The sequence below is a fragment of the Amyelois transitella genome, chromosome 4, assembly GCF_032362555.1.
Source record: "Amyelois transitella isolate CPQ chromosome 4, ilAmyTran1.1, whole genome shotgun sequence".
NCBI classification, from domain to species: Eukaryota; Metazoa; Arthropoda; class Insecta; order Lepidoptera; family Pyralidae; genus Amyelois; species Amyelois transitella.
The window spans coordinates 10,298,814-10,313,606 of NC_083507.1; the positions used below are offsets into that span (position 1 = coordinate 10,298,814).

The 14,793-nt window shown below is 36.7% G+C and overlaps 1 protein-coding gene and 1 non-coding gene across 2 annotated transcripts in view; both read left to right on the forward strand.

Annotated features, from left to right (window-relative positions):
- LOC106140925 (D(4) dopamine receptor) overlaps window positions 1–14,793 on the forward strand; it is a 69,809-nt gene that overhangs the window by 41,850 nt on the left and 13,166 nt on the right. The window contains exons 3-5 of the mRNA XM_060954648.1: window positions 5,631–5,733; window positions 7,129–7,258; window positions 11,711–11,909. Coding sequence (XP_060810631.1) covers window positions 5,631–5,733; window positions 7,129–7,258; window positions 11,711–11,909 — 432 coding nt within the window. The remainder of the gene's footprint in view (window positions 1–5,630; window positions 5,734–7,128; window positions 7,259–11,710; window positions 11,910–14,793) is intronic.
- On the forward strand, window positions 11,944–12,015 carry Trnar-gcg (transfer RNA arginine (anticodon GCG)). Its single transcript has one exon. It is a non-coding gene; the product is annotated as a tRNA-Arg (tRNA).

Genomic DNA, 14,793 nt, shown 5'->3' on the forward strand with positions numbered 1-14,793 from the left:
AAACGTTACTAATGCCTTCATTAGGAGCCTTAATTCCTGTTAGGCGGGTTAGCCTTTGTTGCCCTAATCTTTGGGACCACATGCACTATTTGATTCGTTTGATGAGAAAGTATAAGGTATGTTTTATTTATGTACATCAAGGAAAAAGTAAGAATAGAACTTAATCTAAAGAGAAATTTAATACAAGGGCACTACTTGTTTCTAGAGAAATTTCTTCAAGTAAGCCATTATTATGTTTATTTTATTTTGTTAGTTTCAATATCTAAATCAATATTTCATTTAGAAAATTGACCTTCGCAGGCACATTTTTCACGTCATTTTACATTTCAATAAATTTAATTAGTATTTATCAAAAATCTACGAGCTACAAACTACCTTATCACTTATCCCTCTGCAGACTAGCTTTTATCAGCTTTTAATACTACATTTTGAAATCAGGAGCAAATATTTTGTTATATCTCACATTTATTACAGTCTTTAGTACATTAGTAAAAAAAATTTAATCATCAGCACGTTAATAACACAAAAGGGACTTTAATTCTTGGAGCATAACTTCTAAAATCCCAAATGGAAGCACGTTATGATAAGAGCCCAAGGGTTATATATAAGCTAATGGTAGCTATATATGTATCTACAACTAAGGTCATATATTGCTCTTACGTCACTAACTACAAAGCTAAACTGCACCACATTGCATTAAACTTAAACAATAGCATTTGGTCGTATAATAGCTACACTCAAGTATTCATTTGGGAAATGACCCTTTTGTGCTAAACCAAAATTGCTTATATACCTAGAGTAGATATTTTGCCACATCCTAACAGTCTTTGTACTATCAGATTTTACTTACATACATATAATCACTTCTATATCCCTTGCAGGGTAGACAGAGCCAACAGTCTTGAAAAGACTAATAGGCCACGTTCAGAAATATAATTATAAAATTGAGTAAGTACATTTAGAGACAAGTTGCGAGCCCGTCGTTTAAAAGATTTTTAGGTGTTTTCCTTTAATAATTATCTGCTAAAATTTAAGGATTGATAAGTTACATTTTGTATGTAATTAAACAAATACCACATGTTTTTTTTAACTTCACTAAGTATATTTATTACGATTAGCACAAGTATTAAAAAATAAAATATGCAACACAATATTACCTTTGGACTACAAACAAATAAGTGAACTCAAGCCTCTTTTTGTAACAATAACGCGCTATTCTAATATAATTTGATTTTTTTTTCTTTTTATAAACCGTGTTTTAACAGCCATTCATTCTGACAAGCAAATGAGGTTGTCTATTTTTTTTAAACATTCGATAAAATTTTGTACAATTTCGTACTGTTGTACGGTTGGTTCTGGTGTCGGAATGAAAAAGCATGACAGACAGACAAAATCATTTTTTACCTCGACAATGTGTGTAACCTTCTGAGCGAACTCAGAATGATAACATTATTATTAATGTATTAATATACGAGTACATTGCTTTAATCGCAATGTGGTCTTCACGAGAGAGAAAACATCGTGAGGAAACCTGCAACTTCAGGCAACTGGATGTGTAACCATGATTCAATATGCGACAGATTTCCCCGAAAAGGTTGCAGAAGGTATACTGGAATTGCTTCGTTTAAAAACTTGACTTAGCCCAATCCAGGATCATGGATAGAACACGTAACACAATAGGAGGACGAACTGCTTAAAAATGCAACGTACATACATACATACATATCGTCACGTCTATAGCCCATGCGGAGTAGACAGAGCCAACAGTCTTGAAGACTAAATGGCCACGTTCAGCTATTTGGCTTAATGATAGAATTGAGATTCAAATAATGACAGGTTACTAGCCTATCGCCTAAAAGAAGAATTCCAAGTTTATAAGCCATTGCAGTTTACAAGCTATCCCTTAGTCGCCTTTAACTACATCCATGGAAACGAGATGGAGTGGTATTATTCTTTTTTTTATTGGTGCCAGAAACCACACGGCACTCACGTAAAAATGCAATAAAATTAGCAGTAATGATCAGAGTTGATGACCTAAACAAACACACAAACCATGCCTACAATGTTTGTAGAGCCAGCATTGGAACTAATTATGGCGAATTCTTTCATAGACAGTGTTGGGATTTTCCTTTTATTTATTGCTTTTATATATTTTCTTATGAATATATTTTATTTTAAATAGCTGTGAATTATACGAGTGATTATCACTTATGGAGTAGACAGGAAAGTTTAGCCACAGGATTTGAAGAAATTAAAATTCAGAGAGAGTCATGTTGCTAGCACATCACCATATGGAAGTATTCCAAGTTTATAAGCCATTTGTCTTTGACAGCAGGAGGAGCATTTGGGATAATTTATATTTTCGTCACTACCAGTATTATAAAGCAATTAATTAAAATTTCAATAAAAACATATTTTATAGTAAGCCACATTAAAAAGTAAAGAATCATCATATCGTAGATATTTCAACGGCTTTTTATGTTGCTCAATGTTAAGAGGACATAAACCTACCAAAATCCACTGTCGATTCGCCCCTATTACCGCGTCATAGAGTTGCATACAGGTTAACAGGACATGCGTTTGACTGTACGTAAAGCCTGAAATCTTTTTTCGTGTTAACAGAAAGGCAATAATGTTATCCGGAAAAGGAAATGAGCCGTAAACGCGGTCTGAATAGCCCTACGTAGGCACTACAATAAAACGAAAAGGGTTTCAATCTTGGTACACTCATCTTCACTTTATTGAGTACCCATATGTCAGACCTAAGGAAATCTATAATATGAAGAAACATACAGGCAAGGGAATTTCGATTTCCAAAAATTGGTTGAAGTATGAGTCGCGTGCAAGAGTGTTTAAGTACAAAAACTAACAGTAATTTAAGAGAGTAAATTTAATCAGCGTAGTTTATAATTTTAAAAGGCACATAACATTTCGATCAGCATACATTATTCAGTCTTTATCACTTATGGGGAACAGATAGCAAACAATATCAAAAAGACTGAGGAACATGTTCACCTGTATGGCATAATGATGGAATTGAGATTCAAATAGTGTCAGGTTGCCAGCCCATCGCCTAAAAGAAGAATCATATAATTGGTTTCTACAATAAAATATTAACAATTATGAGATTTGAAGTCAGTAAGTATTGTTTTTTGTCTATAAATAGCGTCATACAACTAGCAAATTTAATATAAATTTGCGATAATTCATTCATTATTGAAATTGATGTGTGTCTTAATGTCTTATTTTTTAGAAGTAAAACATGCCTTCATTATTGTTCAAACGTATTTCTTTATTGGAATTTCAAACCCCATTTTCGTTTCGCCGTAAAGTTACGAGTATGTAAAAAGAAACCGATATTTGAACATCCCAGTGGGCCTAATATCAACACACCAAAAAGAGTGTGTAAGTCGAGACAGGTGTCAAAATTCATAATCCTGAACCGTGAAAGACATGACCCAGGGGAATTAACTTTTTTCGTTTGTTCTTACGAAATCTCTTGAGTGCTTCTTGAAATCCCACATTCACTTGTTTACTATCTATCTAAAATGACAAAGGGAACATGTTTTATTTACTTTGAAGTTGAACATTTTGAATTAACCATTGCGTGCATTTGAAAAACTGATCCGCGAGATTTGTTTTATTTTTTACTGGGATGCACTTAACAGTTAAAAAAGAACAATAATTTCCCATATATACATACATATTGTCACGTCTATATCCCTTGCGGGGTAGACAGAGTCAACAGTCTTGAAAAGACTGAATGGCCACGTTCAGCTATTTGGCTTTATGATAGAATTGAGATTCAAATAGTGACAGGTTGCTAGCCCATCGCCTAAAAAAAAGAATCCCAATTTTGTAAGCCTATCCTTTAGTCGCCTTTTACAACATCCATGGGAAAGAGATGGAGTGGTCCTATTCTTTTTTCATTAGTGCCGGGAACCACACAATTTCCCATATTTTATTTAAAATCGAAACCTTTGGAAAGCAACCTCAATATATGTAGATCTTATACTATATATATAAAGGTATACTCGTAACAGGGGTAGTGGAAATGCCTTTTGGCAGGCCATTTGTATGAAATCTGCATAATCAGCGTGCCAAGGTTAAAAGATAGGGCTGTTAAATAGAAGTCAATCTTTTGTTTGCTAAAACAGACATTCGGTAGGATAACTTTTTGTTTGTAAATTCAACAAGTTTTTCTAGAATCGTTGGAAATTTCTGGGAATAGGAATTTCTCTGAAATCTTTGGAAATTTCTCTGAATAAGAGTAGTCTGTGTTACTTCTGAAGATAAAGTATTAGATTTGCAATTCACGGAGTAATTATTTATAAGCAAACCGTAGTCTGTCTGGTGGAAAACTCCGTGACCACAAATTATTTATTTTAGTCCTAGTCTTTCCGACTGCCTTAAATACAGGCTTCCTAACCTAAAATATATTAGGCAGTGTATGTACTTATATAAATACAAATGACTTAGCTTCCATACAGTGTTATGTTTATATGTTGCAGCAAATAATTTTTCATTTTAATTTTTCTCTTTGCTGAATATTATCATACTTTATCGCATATCTTTTTGAGTATAGTATAAACTTACGCTTTTTTATTAATAACTTGAGGCCGCCCGCAACTTCGTCCGCATGGAAACCCTATGAATCCCGCGGGAACTCCAGGATAGCCTATATGTTATTCTTGGTCTTCAGCTACCTACATACCAAATTTCATCGTAATCGGTTCAATAGTTTTTGCGTGAAAGAGTAACAAACTTCCATACTAACATAATCACAAACTTTCGCATTTATAATATTAGTAGGATGATGAAAGTGGATGAAGCGAAAGAAGTAAACAAGGATTGTGGCAAGTGGAAAGATGGGTTGTGTTGTTCAAATCTGATTTATCTTCGCTGCCAAAAACAACGTGAAACCTGGCACTAGATAGACTTAATCGCTTTTTACGACGTTCACAGGAAAGAGGTCCTATTCAAAAGTGCCGGTTACCACACGTTTCGTCTTTTATATTTACAGATTTATTACCCAATCGCTACTTCTATTATTAGAATCTAGATATGTTTATTTGTCAGAAACAAGTCCTAACCCGACCCTAACTAGTCTATATATAAACTACAATGAACATTTAATGAGATTACTTCGTAGTAAAGTACTCTTGCGTCATCCATTCAATGTCAATTTTGTATCGAAATAAACTCTTTGCATGCTAACAGTATGTTTGAGCTGTATATTAATTCTTCCCTTGCAAGCACGAGAAGAATTAATATTTACATTTTAAATTTACGGTAAATACCTTTAACATCAATCAACTAAGAACTTAATACATACAACCATATATTCACGTCTATTTCCCTTGCGAGGTTAATAGAGCCAACAGTCTTGAAAAGACTGATTGGCTTTGTTCAGCTGTTTGGATTGATGGTAGGATTGAGATTCAAATAGTGACAGGTTGCTAGCCCGTCGTCTAAAAGAAGAATCCCAAGTTTATAAGCATATCCCTTTTACGACATCCATGGTAAAGAGATGGAGTAGTCCTATTCTTTTTTCTATTGGTGGCGGGAACCACACGGCATAGTATATAAGTTTAAATATATTTTCCTCATATATATTATTATTGTTTCAGGCTATTTTCCGCTGCCTGCTGAATACTGCCTGACTTGGATCTGCTTGGACGTGTTGTTGTGTACTGCATCGATTATGCACTTGTGTACAATAAGTGTTGACAGGTGAGTAGAGTCATCGGCCTTAGGGCTCAGGTTCGAATCCCAGCCCGGCACCAATAGAAAAAATAATAGGATTCTCCATCACTTTCCCATGGATGTCGTAAGATGCGAATAAGCGATAGGCTTATAAACTTGGGATTCTCTTTTTAGGCGATAAGCTAGCAACCTGTCACTATTCGAATCTCAATTCTATTACTAAGCCAAACAGTTGAACGTGGCCAATCAGTCTTTTCAAGACTGTTGGCTCTGCCTTCCCTGCAAGGGATAAAGACGTGAATACATTTATATACATATATAAATGAGGACAGTGACTGACAGTACAAAAAATACTAAGGGTTTACCGTTTAGCTAAGTGACGAAATTGACATTCTAAGTCTTAAAAGAAGAATCGCAAGCATTCAAGCCTTTTCCTTGACGATTTTTTTAAGGCATCTGACGCACACTATGGCATCGCCTGAAAGAAGACTCCCAGCCTTCCCCTTCACTTTAACAATCTGCATGTGATGAGATGGCGCTAGAACATACATACATACGTCTATATCCCTAGCGGGGTAGACAGAGCCCACAGTCTTGAAAAAACTGAATGGCCACGTTCAGCTTTTTGGCCTAATGATAGAATTGGGATTCAAATAGTGACAGGTTGCTAACCCAACGCCTAAAAAAGAATCCCAAGTTTGTAAGCCTATCCCTTAGTCGCCTTTTACGACATCCATGGGAAAGAGATGGAGTGGTCCTATTCTTTTTGTATTGGTGCCGGGAACCACACGGCACCTAGCACCGGCGCTAGAACACACAATGGTTTTTCCATCGCCATCAGACCACATCATAGAATTATGTAAGAATCCTTTATTTCTATTCTGTTCATAGTGCAGTAGGTATCTTGCACTTCCTTCAACGATCATTATCCATTTGGCGCGGCGCCAGCAAGATAAAAGTCATTGAAACTAATGAGTGGCCCTTAATAGCTCTTACATATTATGACCAGGTTTTTATAGCAAAATTAAACTAAGAACTCTTATAGTTTAGCTATGTTTTACTGTCTGACAGAAGCCTCGATGAATTTAAAATGTTTTAGGGTACCTATACTTCTCCTTCTTCCTCCACCTCTCCTCTGGAGACACTCCACCTCACCTCTGGGGGGTATGCGTCTTAACCGTGGTCCTGGATTGGGTGAGAACGTCTGACTTCCGTAACCGTTGCAGGGGAACCATATAAGAACATAGCAATAGCTGCACATAATGCTTCTTTCCTTAGTAGGCTTTGACGACATCCATGGAAAGGAGGTGGAGTGGTCTTATTCTGAAGTGCAAGAAACCGTACTGCACAACGGTTTTTAAGGCAGCTTAGTTTGCCCGAGCATTCTTGATTGACCTGTTTTAATTACTCTGTCTGTTTCAGATACCTCTCCCTCCGCTACCCTATGAGGTTTGGCAGGAACAAGACACGGAAGAGAGTGACAGTGAAGATCGTTTTCGTGTGGATTCTGTCCACGGCCATGAGTCTTCCACTGAGCCTGATGTATTCCAAGGTAAGATTTGATTTGATGCAATTATAACGTCATTAGATCGATGATCTGGTGAAGTACGCGGGAAAACGTTGGATGCAGGTTGCCTCTAACAGAGAAGGTGGTAGTCATTGGGGGAGGCCTATCTTTTTTACCTCTGCCTGTAAGGTGTATAATATATGTATATATCGAGTATACAAATACGAGTATTATGGCTCGTACAAACGGCGTTTCTTAAAATAGCTATGAATTTGTTACCAAAATGTTTTCCTCAAGTTTCGCTTACGTCCTGATCCGTTTAGTGAGTGAGTTTCATGTGGTGGGTAGGTGATTCAGGTTTTTATAACTAGCGACTCCCATCTGACCTCCGAAAACCATTGGCGGAACCTAACCCTTATTGGATTATGGTAACAGGCAGGTTTTTCTTTCAAATAACTTAAACCATAATGAAGCAAAAAATTTAATGTCACAATTTTCTTAGCTCAGTTCCTACGAATTTGGTATCCTTTCCTTATTTCTAGACCGCTATTGTCACATAATTAATACAGAATTTCAACTTACAAATTGGGTACTTCGGAAACAGCCATAAAATTTCGCTAGCTTACACCAAAAGTTCATCACAACGATCCTTTGTTCCAAACTTTTGGGTAAAAATCAAATTTCAAAATTGATTCATTGGAATTTTTAAGATACTTTTTAAGGTTTCAATAAAATTTCGTTTTATACTTAATAAGTTTTCGATCGTTTGCAAAATAAATTTTTGTGGATGATTTTCAAAATCTCGACTCTTGACCCCAATATGTGTCGTAAAACTAAACCGATAGTTATAAAATTTTAATTATTATTTTGTGTTTCAATAAAAAACAAACAACAAAATACAAATCGCAATTATTTTCTCGTGTATATTTTTTAAAATGAAAAATCTTAATGTTTGCGCACTTTTTACTCAATTAATGAAATACAACACTAACTTTTAGAAATAAAAAGAGCTTAATTGGAATTAAATTAAATAGCCATCTTAATTGGAATTAAATTAAATAGCCGATATAAATACAGATAAAAAATTGTGATACGTTTTTTCCAGAATCGGTTTTCGATACCATCGAAATTTAAAAAGGGTTCTTAATTTTCCGGTCACTAAGTAAAGATTTGCTCTAGTACATTTAGTTACGAAAGTGTATTACTTCTTAATTCCATTAATTAAAAATTTATCGATTAGCAGTTTATTTTATGATTATTTTTTATTAAACTTTATTTTAAGAAGTGCTTGTTTAAAAAATCTCGAATATTTACGCAGATTGATCAATATCCAGGTATAATTTCGCACGAGTTGAATTTTATATAATTTTAGCCTTATATAAAAACTGAAAAGGCTTGGTAAAAGATTTTATAATGAGACAATTTTTATTTATTAAAAGTATTTTATTGGCGTTATATCGACAAGAGCACTCCTTAACATCGTTAAGTGAAGTGGCAATAAAGGCTATTCGCATTCTTATACAGGTTCTATATTCTTACATTAAATATTCAAAAGCACTCCAACACACAAGGGGGTTTGTAAAATATTTTTAACACGAGCCATTTGCTACACAGATACCTTATACAAAGGGTTGCATGAATAATAACTTGTGGTTGGAAGCACACAGGAGGTGAGTTATAACCCGATTAAACCCCAATACCACGAGGATTTTTGAAAGGTCCGTGTTATATTGAACAACAGCTGTGTGTACGGCTCTTTTTTATTGATATTGCATAAAGTGAAGGGAGTAGGTATTTTTCTTCTATATTTCTTGCTAGATTTTTCTCGTGGCTTCTCTTAAGCGAAGCGAATATTCGTACGTCACGGGAAACTTACCTTCTTAATAATGTATTTATGTAAAGGGCTCCTTGAATATTTGTAATTGTAAAAGGCATTTATTAAATTAATGAAACATAAAGATTTATTTTAAAAAAATATTTGTCTTAAACATACGTAATTATATTTTAAACGGAAGTATTCACACTTTTGACTAAAAATAAATAAAAAACAATATTTTTTTACTTTTGTTCTCATCTGTACAATGCTGGTCAATTTCTGCTTATATAGAATACAGACTTGTTTATACACACGACGTTCTGTTATTGATTTAGGCCCAAAGTTAATAGGAATTTTGCTGACGGCATGTACATGTGTATAAAGGCATGTATATTTTCTTTTGTTTTAACTTAATCGAAATCTTATTTGTTCAATAAGGCTGTATTCAAATTGAATAATATTTAAGATCAGAAGGATCCGGAGGGTTAGGCAGAGATTTTAGCGTCACATGTGATCACGCTCCATTCCTGGACGGGTAGGCAGAGACTATATATATATTTTCATTTGCCACGATGACTGCTTTTTTAGTATGATCGTCTAGTTTGGACCTTACCCTTTTCACACCTGTCAACATGATCAAAACTTATTCTTGTTCACAGAAAACATCAAGAATGATAAACATAAGAAACAAAATTACATACATATGTAGGTTCTGCTTATTTCAAAAGAAATCTCACAATATATTCTCTTTCACATCGCGTACAAACATATGTACGTATACATCTATACCAATATTATAAACGCGAAAGTGAGTTTGTTTGTAACTTTTTTACCGGGACGAAAAGTACCGTATGTCCTCCTCCGGGCTCTATTTCATGAAGATTAATTCAGTAAAAAGTTCAAATAAACTTACTTTATCATTTAAATTTGTACTTTAAAGTTGGGATACACCTTCACATACCACTTTCTCCTAAAGGTCATATTCAGCAGTTAATCGTTAACCATTATAAGCTTTTAATCGTTATAAAATAATCAAGAACAAGAATCTCAATTAAAATGCATTATAACATTAAACTACTAATCTGCAACAAAACTTGCAGAATTACAAACTGCGGTTACACACCAGTGGTTCCGTATACATATTACAAACGTACCGCAAACTAACAAGAGAAACAATATACGCTAGGGATGTTCGTAGGAAAGTAGAGCTTAATGGATATCCGAAATAAACGCAAGTTCGAAACCGATCCGTAAAGTAATCCTGCATAGAACAGATATATACTGACAGAGTACACCAGTTGTACACCACTTATAGTTACACATAAAGAATGTACATGATAAATTTTAAATTTCATGACCCACTGATAAGGTCTGTACGATGATATTATGTCAATTAATCTGTCAGTTTCTTTATAATTACATAGATGGATAAAGTACAGATACCTATAACAATAAATCAAGAAGCCTTGTAACTTATAATTAAAATTGCGATGTGTTTCAAAACGAGTGTTTTAATAATTAGGATCTAAAATAAATAGTTATTCTGTTCTGTTTTAGATCTCACTATACGGATATTTTCTTATCCGTTTGTAAATAACACTCCTTTGTCGGAGGGGTGAGTACAGACAAAATCTTTTCACTGGCCTCGATACTTGTCTAAGTACTTTTGCTGGTAGATTCATGAAACATTATAATTATTTATTTAAAACATTATTGAGTTTTAATTGTATAACAGATGAACTTAATGCTAAAAGCATTCTCTACCAGTCAACCATTAGAAAATGGCAAACAGATATATTATAATAAGCTATCAATTTACAATCAAGTTACAAACAATCTATTAAAAATATTATACATAAATATAAATTTTTGTATTGATCCGGTGAATATTTGTGTAAGTTTTCATATCCGAAATTTAATATCCTTCGCATCCCTATAGCGGCGCGGCAGAAATTTTAAAGCGCTTATTGCAAATTTATAACACAAGGCCAACAATGCAGTAATATTGCGTGTGTGAATACCGTTCAAAAACCTGTATTTAATGGGAACCTAATTCTTATTCATAAGGTTTATTTTTATGGGTTTTTAATTATTATAGAAAAGCAAAGCATTTTATATTTTATTGACGTTCGGAAAAAATAACAGACAGAACTAACTTTTAAAATAATTTTGTGTTTGACTAGGTCTAAGCAGAATAATAGTAGGTACAACAATGGTAATTAAGTAAGTTATTTAATAAAAAATGTATTTTTTTAACATTTTATGCCTAAGCCGTGCTGGAAATTTAGTGAAGACATAGATGTCAAAATTGAACTAGAGCTTGTAGTCTTTGTTGGTTGACTTATTTCCACGCGGGCGAAGCCACAGGCGAAGCTTTGAGATAATAAACGACACGATAACACAGTTGATGTTCATTGTTTCACGACAATACGGGTAATCAATCATCCAGGCGTTATAGTTAAATATTAACTAATTAATTATGATTAAAGGGGTGAATAAGTTGTTTGTCTCTCTCCCTCGTCGTGGAGTTTTGATGTTGGCATCACCAACTGAGTTTGCTTGCATCTTTAATCCTTCGCCGCTATACTATGTCTGCTATCTCATAAGGCCCTCATACTTCTCGGGTTTAAAGAGCAAAATCGTGATTACATGTATGTAATAATCCTTTTCCATTGTTTCAGAACGCCGAATCAGTGCTGATCGATGGCTCATGCCAGGTCCCAGACCCGCTGTATAAGGCTATTGGTTCCATCATCTCCTTCTACATACCTCTGGTAGTGATGCTGCTGACGTATGCTCTCACGGTTCAGCTATTAGCACGGCAGAGGAAGGGCCTCGGCGCAGGATGGGCGGCTGGATGGCTTGGTGCGCCTCAAATCGGTATTATTTTAGATGGTCATTGACAGATTGAACTGCCTCTGTGGCGCAGCGGTAGTGCGCTTGTCTGCGACACCGGGGGTCCCGGGTTCGAATCCCGGCCGGGGCATGATGAGAAACGAACTTTCTCCGATTGGATTGTCTTGGATGTTTATCTTTATAAGTATTTATTATGAAATATAGTATCGTTGAGTTAGTATCTCGTAACACAAGTCTCGAACTTACTTCGAGGCTAACTCAATTAGTGTAATGATGGTGTCCCGTATATATTGTTATATATTAACTGGGTATGTCATCTTCCTCATGGCGCAAATTTGGGTAACATCCTTACTTCTCTGAAAGGAGCTGTGGGTGCGCCTATGATTCTGGATTAGGTAATTCACGTTTATATACGACGCATCTCCTGTCTGACCGCAATTTATTCAGGGGAACCTGACCCATATTGGACCATGGTAAAAGCTGGACTAGATGAAAGTGCCTATATTCTCCTTTTACGATATGCATGGGAAGGAGATTGAGTAGTTCTATTTTCAATTGCCGGGGACCACACGGCACAACACTAGCGTATACTCTGCTGGCAAGGCAGAAGAATGCTTGATGTCAAATCGGTATTATTATGTGTAGACGATTGTAGCGGGAGCGATGATTCGGCTCGACCGCCACCAAAGGGAAGATCTTCCGCCAGGCTAGGTGTTATGCCTGGGGAACCGCGGCTCCAACGATGTTCTGTCGGAGGTTGTATATATAGCTCCAATCCATGAAATCTCTGAAATCGCGATTTGGATTCTTCGCTGCTATTGGCTGAGCGCGTCAATTTCTTCGCGATGATTGACAGTTGTTGTGTGATTTGATGTTGTTGACGAGTGGCGTAGAGATGTCGCCACAGTACTCCCCCCCAAGACCGAAGGTCTGAAAGTCTTGATCTTGCTGTGCAATCTGTGCTTCAGTAGCTTGCAAGTGCCAGAAGTCTTCCAGTGAGTCGGAAGTTGCTCGAAGTCCTAGTGAGTCAGGAGTGAGCCGTTGCGTTGCTCGTAGTCTGCGGTGAGTCGAGACAGTAGAGAGCGAAGTCGACTTGTTGGCGCCGGTAGATATCGTTGCAGAGCTGCCACGCTGGAGAGAAGAGCGGCCGTCGAAGAAATCCAATGACAACAAGGAGCGGACGGTCTAGAGAGCGAAGTTCACGACGTCCCACCCATAGCAAGTCCCGATCAAGGCAGCGGTCCCATTCCAACTACCAGAAGTTCCCGCTATGCTGGTATCACGCAAAATTTGGAGAAAAGGCCAATCGTTGCATTTTGCCCTGTGATTACTCAGCGGGAAACTCCAAGGGCAGTCGATAATGGTGGCCGACGATTGCCCTCCTTCTTCCACTGGTCGCCTGTTTATCACCGATCGAACATCAAGGCTGCAGTTTTTGATCGACACCGGAAGCGATCTCTGCGTCTTTCCTCGATCGGCCCTGCGTGATCGTCGTGCGAAAACAGACTTTAATTTAAGTGCAGCAAATGGTTCTAACATTTCTACGTACGGTTATATTTACTTTAATTTAGATTTTGGCTTACGTAGGAATTATAGCTGGCGTTTTGTTGTTGCCGATGTTACAAGGCCAATAATTGGAGTAGATTTTTTAAACTTTTACAATTTGATTGTAGACTGTAGAAATAAGAGATTAATTGATAATACAACCTCAATATCTTCTATAGCCACTGTACCTAATTGTAATGATATTTATTCTGTCAAAATCTTGACTGGTGATTCTCGTTATCATAAAATTCTTAACGAATTTCCGGAAATTACCAGACCAGCCGGTATACAAAACACTACGCCACACAACACTGTTCACTATATTCGCACAACCCCAGGTCCTCCAGTTTCTTCTTCCCCCCGTCGTCTGGCCCCTGACAAATTAAAAATAGCCCGCGACGAATTTCGAGCTATGTTAGCTAATGGTACGGCGCGTCCCTCTGAGAGTCCGTGGTCTTCGCCATTACACTTGGCCCCCAAAAAAGATAATGGTTGGCGCCCTTGCGGAGACTATCGACTTCTTAATGCTCGTACCATACCTGATAGGTATCCGATTAGGCACATCCATGATTTTGCTCACAGCATTTCAGGCTGCAAAATTTTCAGTACTTTGGATCTTTTAAAAGCCTATAATCAGATACCTGTCAATCCGGACGATGTGCAGAAGACCGCCATCACAACACCCTTCGGACTATATGAATTTCCTTTCATGACATTTGGACTACGAAACGCAGGCCAAACTTTCCAAAGATTTGTTGACGAAATGACACGGGGACTCGATTTTGTGTACTGTTATTTGGATGACTATATCGTTTTTTCTAGGTCGGATGACGAGCATGAAGAGCATCTCCGTATAATCTTTAAGAAGCTTAAAGACTACGGTATGCTCATTAATACATCCAAATGTGTTCTTGGTGCATCTGAGGTAACCTTTCTTGGTTACCATATCTCGGAACACGGCACAAAACCAACGGATGCTAAAGTTCAGGCAATAAAAGACTTTCCTATTCCTACCAACATCCGTCAGCTCAGGAGATTTTTAGGTATGCTAAATTTTTACAGGAGATTCCTGCCTCGGGCTGCATCAACTCAAGCACCCTTGAATGCTATATTGACGGGAGCTGTAAAAGGTTCTCACCCAATAAGCCTAACAGGTGATTCCCTTACAGCTTTTGAGTCCTGCAAGGAAGCACTTGCCAATGCTGCATTGCTGGCCCATCCAGATTGCTCTGCCAAGCTAGCTTTGGTAACAGACGCTTCTGACAAAGCTCTTGGAGCTGTTCTCCAGCAGTTAAAGGACGGTGTTTGGGAGCCATTGGCCTTCTTCTCAAGAAAGCTTAGCCCGTCGCAGGTAAAGTATTCA